At 46.9% G+C, this 16,032-nt stretch overlaps 3 protein-coding genes across 3 annotated transcripts; 2 read left to right on the top strand and 1 right to left on the bottom strand.

Annotated features, from left to right (window-relative positions):
- Positions 1–2,148: 2,148 nt before the first annotated feature.
- On the top strand, positions 2,149–3,151 carry UCRPA7_1118 (putative thymidylate synthase protein; the record flags this gene model as incomplete). The annotated part of the gene is made up of 2 exons (XM_007913705.1): positions 2,149–2,234; positions 2,293–3,151. The coding sequence occupies 2 exons, from the start codon at positions 2,149–2,151 to the stop codon at positions 3,149–3,151; spliced, it is 945 nt and encodes a 314-aa protein (XP_007911896.1).
- A 3,606-nt stretch (positions 3,152–6,757) lies between these two features.
- Positions 6,758–8,145, top strand: UCRPA7_1119 (putative cytosine-purine permease protein; the record flags this gene model as incomplete). The annotated part of the gene is made up of 5 exons (XM_007913706.1): positions 6,758–6,788; positions 6,845–7,077; positions 7,146–7,577; positions 7,645–7,840; positions 7,940–8,145. The coding sequence occupies 5 exons, from the start codon at positions 6,758–6,760 to the stop codon at positions 8,143–8,145; spliced, it is 1,098 nt and encodes a 365-aa protein (XP_007911897.1).
- A 6,498-nt stretch (positions 8,146–14,643) lies between these two features.
- On the bottom strand, positions 14,644–15,514 carry UCRPA7_1120 (putative d- protein; the record flags this gene model as incomplete). Its single annotated transcript, XM_007913707.1, has 2 exons — positions 14,644–14,797; positions 15,237–15,514. 2 exons carry the CDS (start codon positions 15,512–15,514, stop codon positions 14,644–14,646), a joined length of 432 nt encoding a protein of 143 aa, XP_007911898.1.
- Between the last annotated feature and the right edge of the window lie 518 nt (positions 15,515–16,032).

The following is a 16,032-nucleotide window of genomic DNA, read 5'->3' on the forward strand; positions in this document are numbered from 1 at the left end:
ATATGCAAGTACATTGCATGGGTCCATGCTAGAATCTCCTCGTCGTGTAGGCCCCCTTTGAGCGAGTTGCGGAGCGATATGACTTCGTCGAGAAGTCCGTTGACCCAGAGCTCGTCAAGGTCACAGGTCCAAGCATAGTCGCACTTCAGCCAGGTGATACAATAATCCTCTCGCCCCATATCATCAATGACGTCAAAGACCCTCTTCAAGGCATCAGAGACCACCGCGGAAAACTCATCTGGGCCATGCGATCTGTAAAAATTGCACATTTGCTTGAACAAGACTGACAAATGATGGTTCGGACCCATAATGTCGTTGGCATTGGTATCCAGACAGTTCAACATTTTCAACATGAGACCTGAGTCCTTCCATCGGGGAATGCTGATGAATAGATAGAGTAATGAGTAGAAATTTTGATCTTGTAAAAAGTCCAAAAGCATCTCAAATGCCTTCCAGGCCCATTTGCGGCCTTTCTCGTATTCTTTTTGATTGAAAAACCATGATGCTTCGATAAGATCATTAACTCGTTTCCTAGATTCACTCAAGATATGACTAAGGAAAGGTATGACTCCTCGGTACAAGTTTTGATCAAGGGTGTAGTGGCGCCTTGAGAGCTCTCCTATGCCACTCATGAATTGTTCTCGAAAGAGGGGAGAATCCGGTGAGGTCAGATAGGCTAACAAGCGATGATCCTCGTAGACAGCCATACCGGCTTCCAACAGCTCTTCTTCCTTTACGAGTACGGGCCGCCGTTTTCTCGCAGCATTTAGCTTAAGACTTAAAGCATCTTTTGCAGGTGGTTTACCGGGTCGATTGGCTTTCTCATGGGTCTTGCCGCTGGTGGATTTTCTTTTGCTGTTTTTGGAGAAGCGCCATTGGTCGAGACGCTTCTTGTACATCCTGGCACTGCAGTTTTCCCCTTGTTAGTACAAAGCGCAGGTCTAGCTGGCTACTTAGAGGTCTGACTGGGTTATCGATGTACAACTTACGTGGCACGAAACCCCCTTTGGTCCATGATTTCTATCACTTCTCTCAGTGTCTTCTGCTGCTCCATATACAAACGCCGGATCTCGGCTTTGTGCAATTCCCACACCTCGGTAGGATGCTGCGCGGCGCCACGGGGGACATCCTCAACGGCCCGGAAAACACTCTGAGTGCCCCGCCCCGTGCTGAAAAGGGCAATAGGGGTACTCTCTAGTGTCTCGGTGGCGGCCGCAGGAGAGTGCCTCACCGGCTGCAATGTCGCCGTCTGAAACTGAGTTGTCGGATACGTTCTGAAAGTCACCTCCGAACTCCACGGCGGTGTCACGCCTTGGAGACCTGTCTGATGATCCCAGTTCTCAATGGCTAGAACATCCAGACCGGTTTGGTGAGGCATGTCGATGTTATCATCGTAACCTGCGAATTCAGATAAATCCAGTCCGAAGTCATTTTCCTCGTCTTGGTTGTAGCCTGCATAAGATAAATCCGATGGCAATCCGTCCCATTGGTCTTGTGAAGATCCATCATTAGAGTGCATGATTTTCTTTCAATATCTGCTTGCACGAAAAGACACAAAAGGTCACCGGCAATTTGGAAAGCTTTGATAGAGTACACCCATCATCATGAGTCGATGTACTTAGACAGACAGCTGCCCAAATATTATGTGCGACAGCCGTATCAACGGAACCCATGCCCATTTTCATGCATAGTACTTTTTGACGATGACCAGACCCGAATTCATCCAATTACTTCAGCCGTCTTCCGCCACCCTTAGCAGTGCCAATGCTTAGCACGTGATGTGCAAAAGGATCTCTATTTCCCTTTTGGGAACTTTCCTTCTCAGTAAAGGAACTACACCGTTGCGTACTTACACATGACTGTTGCAGGGCAAGTCAATGATGTTTGTCGGCTTAGGTTCACAGGGGGGTTGAGACCAGACTCTGGTGTCACGTAATATACCCTTAAAGTGTACTTTTCACGTGCGCTCGCACTTTACTAGCAGCTTCCGGCGCGCCGGCGCGTCAACCTTTAGCGCGTCGCAATTGACACGCCTCAACACGTCGGATTGCCCCCTCCATGCAATCACTACGATATCCGAATTCTCCTTGATTTCTACTTGCTACGACGCTCTTCTCCACCTCTTCACGATTGTATGACACAGTGACAATGACGGGGGCGGCAGTACACGAAGAATATCAGTATCTCGACCTCATCCGCGAGATCTTGGAGCAGGGCGAGCGGCGACCCGATCGGTAAGTGGGCATGCTATCCATACCTGAGGTCTAGCCGTGAAGTCTAACATAATATCAGAACAGGCACGGGGACTCTGTCCATTTTCGCCCCGCGGCCGTTCAAGTTCAAGCTCAACGACAATGGCCGCCCGATCCTTCCTCTCCTCACCACGAAACGCGTCTTCACCCGCGCCGTCATTGCGGAACTACTCTGGTTCATTGAGGGCAACACATCGTCTATCGCGCTGAACGAGATCGGCGTCAAGATCTGGGACGGCAATGGCTCCCGCGAGTTCCTGGATAATCTGGGGTTGACACACCGCGAAGTCGGCGACTTGGGACCCGTCTACGGTTTCCAATGGCGACACTTTGGCGCAGAGTACAAAGACGCAAAGACCGATTACACCGGCCAGGGTGTTGACCAGTTGGCGGAGATCATACACAAGCTCCGCACAAACCCCTACGACAGACGAATGATCCTTTCCGCATGGAACCTCAAGGACATGCCCAGCATGGTGCTGCCGCCTTGTCACATGTTCGCTCAATTCTATGTCTCCTACCCGGGACAAGGTCAGGAAGTGAACGGATCAGCTGAGAGCAAGCCAAAGGGTCATCTACACTGCCAACTATACCAACGTTCATGCGACATGGGCCTGGGTGTACCATTCAACATTGCAAGCTATGCGCTCCTAACACACATGATCGCCCACGTCTGCGATCTGGTGCCTGGAAGCCTCACACATGTTATGGGAGACGCGCATGTCTACCTCGACCATGTGGATGCTCTGAAGACACAGTTGGAACGCGAGCCGCGCGCTTTCCCAGAGCTAGAGATCGCTCGTGAGAAGGGCTGCAGCATTGATGGCTGGAAGGTGGAAGAGTTTGTCATCAAGGGATACGATCCGCATAAGACCATTGCAATGAAGATGTCTGTATAGTGAATAGCGGGAATTATAAGACATTCGATACATGCTCTTCAGCGCTTGGTCCTCGGATATGGTCATGGGAGATGGAGATAGACGTCTACTGCATTCAAGTTAAGCGCTAAGGAAAGCTCAGCGGCGGACCCAGATGTAATAATACTTAGATAGATCTTGTAAGTGCGAACAACGGGCATCTATTATTGGAAGCCTTTTCACTGACTAAATTTTGGAACCCCCTCTGAAAATGCGACTTCTCTCGATGCATCTGATCCGTTTCGCGGAGTTGCTCAAACAGAAATAGGATGGCATCTCCTCTCGTCAAGTCGGCCATTTGGCCCTCTTCAAGCGATTGCCACGCTTGGTGATATGCGGATTCGGATAAGAGTGGCTTGCTGTCTGGGCTCGTAGAAGATATCTTAGGCCTCAGTGGTACATTGCTAGGAACTTTGATGGCATCTTCTTATATGTCACATTCAGGCAACCCCATTTCATACGGCCTCTCTTGGACGCCGCCAGCGCATGGGACCTGGAGATGGAGGTTCTCAGTGGGAAAGGCTCATTTGACTACTATGGCTGGATCATTCGGAAGGCGAGCGACAAGGAACCAAGTCTTGGCGAGGCATGATGGGCTCTTGCCGAACAACAAATTTTTGATACGAACCAATGACCTAAAGGTGGTATTAAGCGGCTGTCCGGCCGCCCGTGTCACTAGTAAGAACAAACAACTCAGAGGAGAAAGACGCAAAGTATGAGTCTTCTTCACGACTGGAAAGATATCTAGGCATGCGATCTGGTCAATCGTCGGCCAGGGACATGAACACACTTTAGAGTAGCATTCTCTTCGCTATAAGCTTTCCTCGCAGTCGAGGATTGCCAGGGCCGAGCAGGGCATATAGTGGATGAAAAGGTGCCGCAGAGTCTGGATTCTCTCGGGTCAATACCACTTCAAAGTCCTGTGAAGGTGTCTGATTGGTCTTAACGACACTCTAGAGCCGTTGTATAGAATAATCTCGAAGAAAAGTTAGCACATGTGAGCTTTTTGGCATCTTTCATGATCAAAATACAAACTAAATTGAGCTTCCTTTGATATTTTCCGACACGGCTGCACAACATCAAGTTAATACTTCAAACCGGCGATATCGACCACAACGTGGTTAACCTACAAGCCCTAGTATATAAATAACCCTCACCTTGTGTCAGATAATTAACGTGAAAAGAAACAAACTTTACAAACTTAAGTTACTCTTTAGGTTCATGTTAACTTCAAGTCATGAGCGAAAAAGGGGCTTAATTAAGCGAATATTATTGAAGTTTAGACTGATATAGTTGATATCGCTCTTCAAACTCGCTATTGTTCCATTTTTCTCTCTGACCCGGATTCTGTTGCAATTTTGGTGTACCTATTTGCTCCAGCGAAAAGGAGGCCGCCACATTTGCCATCTCAGCAGCACCCACGGCATCTTTGTTGCAAGCGGCCATGGCAAACGTGAACGCTCCTAAAAACGTATTGCCGCCGCCAGTGGCATCCACCACGGCCGATGCATCAGTGCAGAAAGCTGGGAGCCAACGGTGACGTCCCTCTATAGTAGATGATGACACAAGACACCCATGCTCGCCGGCTCGCACTACAATGGTTCCTTTGCCAGAGGGGCCAATTCCCGAGTCAATGAAGGCATCCGCACACGCTTCAATGGCTCGCGGGTCAAAATCAGATGTGTCGTGTGCCGACTTGCTGTCCTCGAAGAACGCCAATAGTTCGAGATGGTTAGGAGAGAAGACATCGACTAGCTTTGCAGCGGTGATATGTTCTTTCCTTGTATCCTCCTTACAATACGGAGGAGTTGGCTCCCACACCAATAGGGGTGGGTCAATAATGGACGCCTTTGGTCTTGTGCTTGCGAGATCCTCGATATGATCGGTAAGCTGAGATGGAAGAGCAAGGATATGAAATGCTGCACTCTCTAAGAAATGTGAAGGTAGATCCTTTGGTGATGGGTGTAGTGGTGTGGTAGTATAGCGGAATGTCTTGCCTACATGCAGTAGACCGGTTAGCGTGGTACCAGAGGTTGAGTATCCAATCGTCTATCAACTCAATTGCGAGATCTTTGCTTACGGCCAAAAGCAGTATCTTTGTACTCAAGTAATCCCCTCGTGGATTGTCTCGTAGGGTCGACTCTGATATCGAGATTCACCTCCCAGCTCTTAAAGCTCTCCACAGCACTCTTTGGGAAATCGTTGCCGGCCAGAATAAAGCATCCCACTTGGCTTGCCCGCTCTTGTCCAGCTACCAGCCGGGCCCCCAACACTGAAAAGGCACCCGAGCCACCAGGAACATCGTATAACGATGGTCTGTCAGGGAAGCGAAGCTCATCGAGCACCACCATCCCCAAGGAGACGAAAGCCGGCCGTTGATTGGTCGCTTCTGCAGTCATCTTACAGGCCTTTGGGGACATACACTTCAGTCCTGGATTTTTTTTCAGTCTTGCATTGGTCAGTACTTGAACCCCTACTTTCGGGGAGCCCAGACTGACTAGCCGTCACTAACACGACGGTTCGGCGCTGAACTCCACCTCTTATCTGCGCCCAAGACAAGCCGAAATCGGCTATTTGTCGCTGTAAGACTGCAAAAGTGAACGGGCCGGACCCCGTCTCTATCAGATAAGGGCCTGATAAGCGTCAGATAACGTATCAACTGGTGATAGTACGAGTTGGCGAAGTGGACCTCATCCTTCTCTAGTGCAACGGATATAAGATAGTAGTGGTACCACAATGATTTATTTTTCTACGCCGCGTGCGCGCGAAAGGTCATTTACGAAAATTCTCAGAGTAGCTCGTGTGACCGACTCGATTGAGTGTGATTTGCAGCCTCAATCAGTCTCGCCTTCGTGTTTGTGCTCAAGATGAAGCTGATGAGGAAGCCCGAGCCACGGAAGTGGTTTACCGTCAACTACTGGCGACTTGAGACCCCGCGGGCGTCTTTTGCGACACGCCATGGCTGGTCAAATGCCGACGTAGACGTGGTTGCGCCAGAGAGGCGACTATGGAGGGCGTACGAAGCCCGATATTCCTAACTTGCAAGAAGTAAATGCTGATCGAATTCGGGTATCTAGCATTGACTTTCTGTGGCTGTGGATGGCAGATGGTGCCAATGTCGGAACAATGCAGCAAGCTGGCTCAATCGTCGCTCTGGGCCTTAGCTGGCGTGAAGCATCCGTTGCAATGTAAGGCCTATCCGACATATGATGAGGCTCACTTCATGCTGATCTGGATGGACAGTGCTATCGGCAACATCATCATTGCTGCAGCGGTTGCTCTAAATGGAGCTGTTGGCTCAAAGCATCACATCCCATTCTCGATTGCCTCCCGCGCGTCAATGGGCTTCTACTTCTCGTACTTCGCCGTTGTCTCCCGTCTGGTCCTCGGATTACTCTATTTCGGGTGAGTGCAAACTTTGGCGGTTATGAGACTCTCCTCGTGAGGAAGGCTTTCTAACTAGACTCATATCATAGAATCAACACAAAAATAGGGGCATCATGCATGCTTATCATGCTAGAGGCGATTTGGCCAAGCCTCAAGACTTACCCTAATGCCCTGCCAACATCCGCTGGCATAACCAGTAACATGATGATAGCATATTTCGTCTTTTGGTTGAGTAGGTTCTTGTTTGCCTATTCAGATCGTGGGAGATTGACTAACCTCTGCTTTCAGTTCAATTCCCGCTTCTCATGATACACCCTAGCAAGATGCGCTGGCTGTTCTTCATCAAGTCCGTGGTCGCTGTGATAGCCGCTTTCGCATTGCTTGGATGGGCTGTTCACACAGGCGGCGCTGGCCCTGTGTTTGCTCAGAAGGCCAAGATCTCGGGTAGCACCAAAAGTTGGGCTTGGGTTATGGGTATTAATGTTGCAATCAGCGGCAAGACAACTCTTGCACTCAATATCGTAAGCAATTTTCCGATTCCGGAGTTGGGGCATTTTTGTACCTGCAACGTTATTAACGGATCCAATAGTCTGATATGACTCGGTACGGCCGCAAGACTTCTGTCACGTACTGGCAGCTTCTGTTCATTCCCGTCGTATACTGGGTGTTCTCTTTTATTGGTATTGTTGTTGCTTCAGCAGGACAATCTATCTACGGCACTTTGTACTGGGATCCAACATCCATCATTGCACTATGGACAAATCGCGCAGGCGCCTTCTTCTGCGCGTGTGCTTTCGGTCTGGCTACCTTGGGAACCAACATCTCCACGAATTGCATTGCCACAAGTAATGATCTGGCATTCATTGCACCAAGATGGATTAATCTCCGACGTGGAGCAGCCTTGACTGCTTTCATTGGTGGCTGGGCAACGGCTCCTTGGAAGATTTTGGCGAGTGCAACAAGCTTGACGACTTTCTTGAGTGGATATATCATTGTCCTAGCCCCTGTGGTGGCTATCATGGTAAGCATCTGCGTATAAAATGGTTTTGCGTAAAAGCGTTTGCTGATAAATGTCCTTTACGCCTTAGATTGTCGACTTCTGGATCATCCGACGCACTCGCCTGCACGTTCCCATGCTTTATCAAAACGAAGGCATCTACCGCTATGATTACGGAGTGAATTGGAGGGCTCTTGCCACACTGATCATTGTGGTTCCAGTCAATCTGCCGGGCTTGATTCATGCTATTAATGCCAAGGTTGACATTGGAAACTACTCTTATTTCTGTAAGTCATATTCTCTCAAGGAGTGTCGTTGTAGATTCACGGACTGGCCTTATCTTTGTCTCTTATTTGATGACTACATTTCGCTAACACGTTGAATAGACAAAGCGTCATGGCTGACGTCCACGTTTATTGCTGGATCAGTCTATCTGATACTCAACCTTGTGTCGCCTCCTACCCGCACGTTGGTGAACGAGGAGCCTACACTGTACGATCCTGAAAACATCAAGGACCCTGATGCTGCCGACCTTGAAGATGCCATTCCTGAGGAGAAAGCTCAGCAAGAGCCCGAACATCCTCAAAGGTAAAACCTAGCACGGCACAATCACATGTCTTTAGCGCAGGAGGTTGTTTTGTTTTAGATATCTAAACATCTGATATTGAGGAACAGAGAGAGGAAACCTATTGTAATACAGAGCAGAGCTTACGCTTTTCCCAAGAATCTCCTTGCGCATTAATTATGCGCAAAATTCTTACTCCTCTCGAATATTATTCGTGAACAAATTGTGATATCCAATGCAGTGCTGGCTGAATAAAATCCAGATGAGTCTTGTCGCCAACTTCAGCCCCAATATCGAAGCCGTGACTTCCTCCTGGGACGATCACTTCTTTGTGAGGTATGCCCTGACCATCTAGCACCGCTCCGAGATCTGTTATATGCGAAACGTCAAACATGTCGTCTTCAGTCCCCATGATCTGACAAGTTGGCGGATACTTGACACTCTTGGCAATGCTAAGTGGACCTTGGAAAGACTCAGTACTCATTCATCCGCCTAGTGGCTTCCCCCGGATCATATAAACTTACTTATCGAGTCTATCGCTTCTTTTGAGACAATTCCCGACTCTGGAAGAGCTAATTTCGAGTCTTGACGGAGTCTTTTCAATATGAACTCAGCCAGAATCCCTTCTCTGATCACCTTCATCCCAAGCAGCAGCCTTTGGTTGAATCCTTTGGAAGCGAAAAGAGAAATGTTTGTAGGCGGATTGTCATAGTGAGTAATGGAACCTAGAAATTCTGGAGTGAAATCTGGTAAAGGGAAATCGGATCTCGGCCCGTCTGTAAGACCTTTGGCCTGATGTAAATTTGTAGGTCCATACAAAGACAGAATAGCAGTCGGAGCTTTCGCCCACAACTTGGGCTGCATTTGAATGATCGTTAACCAACTCAACCTAGGTATGGAAACAGTAACTCAAGGCTACTTACCGTAAGCAACGCCAGGTGTCCTCCGGCAGAACCACCTGCAACCATGATGTCACCGATACGTGCATCCGTAATCCTGTTGGCTATTTGGCTGGAAAGATCGTTTCTTAACCATCCTTCAACGTCCCGTACATCTTCTAGCTGGTCATCGATCGAAGTCTCAGGAAGAAGACGGTGATCCATCGATGCGAATATCCAGCCCTTGCTGAGCGTTTCATGGACAAGGGTCCGAGGGTAATCAACTCGGCTTCCAGCGATCCAACCTCCCACATGGATGTAAAGTAGCACCGTAATGTCATTGCCGTTCACATAGCTGATTTTTTTCGGGGACAGGACTTCAATCTCTATCTTTGTATTCCCAACAGTCTTATACACGCATGTTTTGGCGCTGCTAGCGAGCGGTGGTAGTGTTGGTGTCTCGGCCATCCTCTTTAATTGTGTAGATTATCTGCTAGAACAAGAATTCAAAGCAACATGGGCTACCATAATGTATATCTGCCTTCGGACTTTTTCAAAATCTCCAACACCGGCTTTTTACGAGTCATCCTAGAAAATTATGAGTTTTGCTTTCGGGATGGCGATCCAAGCACTCGGCCAATTCTAACTCCCGAATCGGGCCTTCGGCATTGTGACATATATCTCGCAGCTGGCAACACTTGGTACCAGCTAGCTATTGAGCATTTCTCGCCCAGTGCTTTAGGTAAGGACTACTGTCACAGTACCTGTACTACGCATCTTAATCCGATATTATTTGCTCACAAATAGGTAAAAACAATCATCGAGCATAGATATTTGCTTTTGGCGACCTTCGGATTTCCTCCTTAAAAGAAGAGCCTTGTCCATCACGAGCTTTAAAGGGTTATAGTGATTACAGACTAGAATGCTGCCCGAATCTTGCCCTCGCCCATTTCCTTCTTCGTGAGTGGGCCGGTGCTGCTGCTGCTTTAACCTATGCAGTTGGTGTGCAGTGGGTATACAGTGAGGTGTTGACTATGGTAATATTTAGAAGCCTCTATCTGCCACCCTGGTTAAAGTTGCCGCAAAGCTAAAAATGGATTTAAGTCTCAGAAGCCAATAAAAGTTGGGTTCCAAACACAATACCTTGACTATCTACTTTCTCATCTCCTACTTAGAAATTATTTACTCGTATTTCGTATCTTAAGAATTAAATTTCTAGCTTATCTAATTAACTTGATTTTTTACTATCAGAGAAAACCACTTCCAAATCACTAAAATCAATAAAGTATAAGAATAACTTGAAAGAAATATAAAGGTAATGTATATTAAGTAAATAGTATAGCTGACTTACTATCTCACGAGATACAGAAAGATAGAGTTATAGCACACTTTTCGTGATACTCCCTAGTAAATATGACAATTTCCGGTGGAGAGCAAAGCTAGAGAAAGGCACACTTGAGCATCTACCATGCAATGACGTGGCGAGGAGGTCTACGCTGAGAGAATGAGACATCATTCAACACACGGGCACCTAGATCTGCCTAATCTATGAAAAACTTCAGGATGTCTATAGAGATTGCAAATGTAATAGGCCAAACTTCTAGATTTGGCTCACTAGCATAAAGAAGGCATTGAACGTATCATCATGACTTAGAGTTAGTTTAAGATGAATATGCTAGAGTAAATAAAGTAGTTTGGTTTTAGACTCTATAGTTTATACAATTGATATAGTCAATCCTTTATGACACCATAATACTTAAAAGCCAAGACAAGCTACCTTTATCTTGCCATAGCTTTGAGAAATCTCATCTCTCCCAAATCTTCTAGTTCTAAGGCAGCTCTATCTACGAGAAGGATAGTCGAGTATACCAAAGAAACAAACGGAAAGTCAGAGTAGTCTATTAGTATGGCGAATCTCTACTATCTTGCCAAGCATAGCTACCACCTCAATGGTGATAGCTGGGGGAGGGTTCAGGAGCTTCGTTGAGATAAGCTGTGAAGTCAGGCCCATGCATGAATGAGACTTGGCGAAACAGGCCTCTGCCGTGGCAAATCGAGAAATTGGCTTTACACCTGCTCAGGAGCCAGACGTGTTCATGTTCTCCGGGGTGACAGATGGAGACCGAGAGGGCACAGCCCTTGACATATATCCACCAGCATGACTCCTAGGAGGCACCCCAGCAGTGACATATCCGGCCGTAGCGCGACCAAGAAATCAGAAAACTAGCAGAACGAGCGTAGATGACGAGGTCTAGATACCAGGAGACGTGGTGTGAGGGCCACGATACAACTGATCAACTGATTCGTCTTATAGATCGGCCAGAATCAAAGTGCTCACAGCCTTCGAAATCCACCTATATGCATAATGAAAGGCTCTCAAAGGAATATTGATCTATCACCCATAACGCAAAACAACGACAAATAGGGTCATAAGATAATGCTGACCATAGTCTTAGACCTGAGTTTTTATGCGCCTTAAAGGCGGGGAGGGCTCAATCCTTGGCGATGCCCACACGTCGTCTTGCAACGCCGCTCTAAGCCTCTCATACATCCCGAATCCTACTTCTCTAAATCTGCCTTGCCTGCATTCAGGCTTGGTTTGCAACACTAGAGGAACAAGTAAGAAGCCAGGAGATCCTCCTGACATATCAGAATGACCTCTGGCATAACTTCCATCACAAGCGAGATCATAATGCTAGTTTCAAAAGTCATATCTACATTGGCTAAACTAGGCTAATTTATATATAAAATCCTCAAAAGTAAGCGATGCTTGTCAAGGCAGAGCCTTGAAGTTAGGGAAGGCGAGGGATGTAGAGAAGGCCGAGATAAAGCCTCTTAGCTTCGGGTAGACCGAGTAGGTAACTCAATGGTACACCCATGAGACGAATGCAAATCTAAAGCATAGTATGCTAGGCTCCTACACTCGGCCTGTAGCACAAGGAACCTCGTTTGTAGACTTAGTTATATGTGCTTAGCTATAACTGATCTCGCGTAGATACAAGCATAACTATTGCCCCTGAAGCTAGATTCGGTGCATCATTCGCTGTATCATAGCTCTCCTAGAGACAGATGTACAGTCTGAGTAAATATTGTGGCCTGCGGGGCGATCCTATCTCTAGCTCTGGTATATATTTATCAGTGATAAGCGTAGAAGACAATATTATCAAAGAAGTCTGAGTTCTTTTCAGTCTCTGGCGTCCGCTTTTTGCCTGTTATTTGAGTCAGGTACTTCCAAGCATCGGCCAGTAACACTTCTGCCTCGTCAGTTTCCTTCATATCCGCCTTTATAAGCGACAAATAGAAAATTGACCTTGTCTTCTCCCTAATAGCCATATACGATCCATCGAATATGGCAATTGCGTGGTCTAACACCTCAGCGGCTCCTATACAATCGCCACTTTCATAAAGAAGCACACCAATTTTGTGCAAGGATATAGCAGTAACAAACTGCTCGCCACACTGTTGTTGACGGATGCGAAGAGCGCGTGTATGAAATTCAAGCCCTTTAGCTCTCGATTGAGCGCTTCTATCTGTCTCTTTTTGAGCAAGAGTAAAGTTGGACCAGTGTGTCATCGACGGATTCTGGGAGATGATGGCTGCAACAGAGCAGATAGACTGGCCCTCAGACAAATCTGTCTGAAATACTCTCACAATCGTGCAATATATGAATTAATTAATTGCGGTCAGTCCGGCTCAAGCATACAGTGCCAAGACCACTCAGTGCCGTCACTAGTGGAATTAATTGTCCCGCTGATGTGACGGAATTCACGTCTCGGACAAGGTTCCATGCCAAAAACAGCTCAATCACTGCTGCAAACATACCAAAAGAAATTGTCTGCGTCGCTAACAAAGCCCACATATCCCTCCTTCGTTGAACTCTTATCTTAGGCAACGTACTGGCGAGAAGAAGCCATGATCTGATGTCTCGACGATTAACCCATGCTTCGAGGCTCATATACCATATGCGGACCGTATTCGCAACGAGAACGATGATCGACAAACCTTGGCTGAATTTGTGGAACCAGCCTTGAATGGACGTAGAGCTGAAGAAGAAAACACGCCAATTACAGGAAGCAAGCAACTTTTGATTGGCATCAGCAGTCAAATCATCTTTTGAAGGGGAAACGCCCTTCAAGATTGCGGAGAATAGTCTAGAGTTACTTACCAATATTCCACAGCCATGATACTAAAACCATATCGAGAGAATACTGTAGGAAAGAAGTAAGAGAGACCTTAGAATCTCGGCGAGCTTACTTGACCCAAACCCTTTCGACTTCTTTTCAACCATTGTTTCGATTATGGTAGCAAATCCTCCCCCAATGCTAAAGATTGTCATAAGAAATACCTCCCTAGTATAAGCAGTATAAGTCGCAATCTTGTAGATTGTTACAACCATTAGACAGAATTGGAATATACAGTTTGTCGTAAGAGACTCTATCTAAATAGTAGCATAACGTTGGCTATTGTTTCTGATAGAGGTTGTGACGTCAAGTTTGCTTACTGTTTTGTCGGGGTACCCGTGGAACGCTACGACAGTTGTGAGCCATGAAATATATGATCCAGTTCTAACACCTAAGCCGTAAAGGTCTGCATCGCCTTTGAACTCATACGGCGATGTCATGGCAGGTACAATTATAACAGTCGGTGCTTTAACAGTCAATGATTGTAATACTGTCACGAAAGGCGTTGTTTAGAGGCAGGATATAAAGAGTTTGATAATTATAAGAATAGATTGCCTATGAGTTACTCTATGCCCTAATTGAACCTTCAAGCAGGCAGTTTGAGGACTGATTAACTGGATTCTTATCAGGCCATAACACCTATGTCATTGTATTATAATAGGGGTCTCGAGGAGAACATGACTTGTATGTGTAGAATTGCGGCCAAACCATAACGTGGACGCTCCACACAGCTGCCCGATCCTTTACTTCCCACTTACAAATTGCGCTCTACTAGTGTCAAAGTGAAAGATTCTCAATCGAGCTTCTTTCCGAATGTAAGCGCTGTGGCGTCTTGGAATGTGGGTGAAGGCGTAGCCAGGTTACACGATGGTTGCCAACTTCCGGCCATGTAATAGGTGATAATCGCATTGATAGGCTCAGCTTTATACAGGATATGCATCTGTCAGGCGGGCGAATCTCTGCTTGTTTATGCCAATATTAGGTAGGAATTTAACTAAGTGTCAGGGCGTAGTTCCCATCTACCCAACCAAGCTCGGTTTCTCAAAGTTATGATACAAGCCTCATATCACCCACATAATCTAGTGGATCTGATTGGTTGAAGAACTGGCCAAAACGACAACCATGTTACCTCCGCCGCCGACGACATACATAGAATGTCCTACTCGTTAGCGAGACCCCTCTTCCAAGATAAAGACACCTGGTGCTGGATACTCTGCGTCATATATCCAGAGCAGGGACTCCGCAGCTTTTCCTGCCCCACAATCAAATTCCACCTTATACGACACCTAAGGTTGGGTCTGAAAAAGTCCCTGCCTTGCCGTCACATTGTAAGACATGTTCTAGACCCAGACATGGTGATGATAGTGTCTTAGCTTGTATGTTTCGCTTTCTATGCTTTGAAAGGTTATGTAGAGCTTACTGTCGTTATGGATGGTAATGTTGATGTGAAAGTTTTTGATTTTGTTCTAATATCGTCCCACGTAGGCCTTGAGCTCTAGAGGCTTGGTGTTCTTTTCATGCTTCTCCTCAAGTGTAGATTCGATCTTGGACGCCAGCGTGGTGCTTGTCTCTCTAGCAGTGGTGGCCAACTTCTCAAAGTCAATGTCTTGGCCTTCTTCTCTGGATAATGTGTGAAGTATAAGCTGAGAAATCCAATCACAAGCGTCACCTAGTCTAGTTGAGTTTTGTAAGGTGATGATAGCTGTCTCTGTCTTGGGCAGAAGATAGACGGCTGTGGTGACCCCCTGCATGCTTCCACCATGATATACTGTCAATCGCGATGGCGAACCTTGACCGACTAGCGGCATAGCAGGTATGAGATGCTTGTTGTAATTGAATGCTTCAAGAGTTGTAGGTAGTTCTTTGCGGCCCCAACCGAGAGAATAAGATTGTTCTTGAAGGGACACTGTTGTGAGTTGACTATGTGGTCTAAGGATCTGCAGAAGCTGTTTAAATGGTGATCTATGGGTTGATGTAGTTTTGGTAGCAAATTGATCTTTTGCCGTGTGCAGAACTGCTGTAGAACTTCTTAAGGTCATTTGTGCAACTCCGCACGTACCCGGCTGATGCCATGAGGGCTTGGTCCGAGATGATGGGAATGGGAACTTCAAAAGGAGAAGCATCGTCCAGTGCGAAATAGGCCTTAGCAGCGTTGGTGTTGTTTGGAATGTCCTGGGTAGATGTCCGGGACATCCCAAGCGGTCCAAACAGCTTCTCCTTGAAGTTTGCACCAAGGCTCTTACCCGTCAACTTTTCGATGGCCCGACCGACCATGTCGTAGCCGAAGTTGTTATATACAAAGTCGGCTCTAAAGTCGCGAATTATAGGCTGCGACATCCAGGTCTGAATGCCTGTAGACTGGGGAATGAGGATGTTCCCAGCTCGTTGCAACCACAGGCCATCACCGCGCGCAACCCCGGTGCGGTGCGATAGGAGGTCCGCAACTGTCATCTGAGAACCAAGTCCACCAAACGCATCTTCAAGCTCAGTCAAAATGGATGCGATGCGAGTGGTCCAATCAAGTATGCCTTCTTCCACGAAGATTCCTACCAAAGCTGTAAACATGGACTTGGTAAGAGAGCCAATAAAGTAAGTGGTGTCTCCATCTGGGGGTTGCTGGTGATTAATGTCTCGAAAACCAAAATGCTGAGAGTAGACTACTTCCCCACGGACGACCACGGAAAGCGACAGGCCAGGCGTCCCGGCAATCATGAAGCGAAGGACAGTATTAAGATAAAAATGATAGAAAGGATCACGGATGGGATGGATGGTATGTTTCAGATTGAATTATGACCTATGCTAGAAGATGCTTCCCGGCACAGAACCTTACAGACTGTCGGTAAGCGGACAACCTG

Source organism: Phaeoacremonium minimum (genome assembly GCF_000392275.1).
Source record: "Phaeoacremonium minimum UCRPA7 unplaced genomic scaffold PA7_03_scaffold_62, whole genome shotgun sequence".
Classification (NCBI taxonomy): Eukaryota; Fungi; Ascomycota; class Sordariomycetes; order Togniniales; family Togniniaceae; genus Phaeoacremonium; species Phaeoacremonium minimum.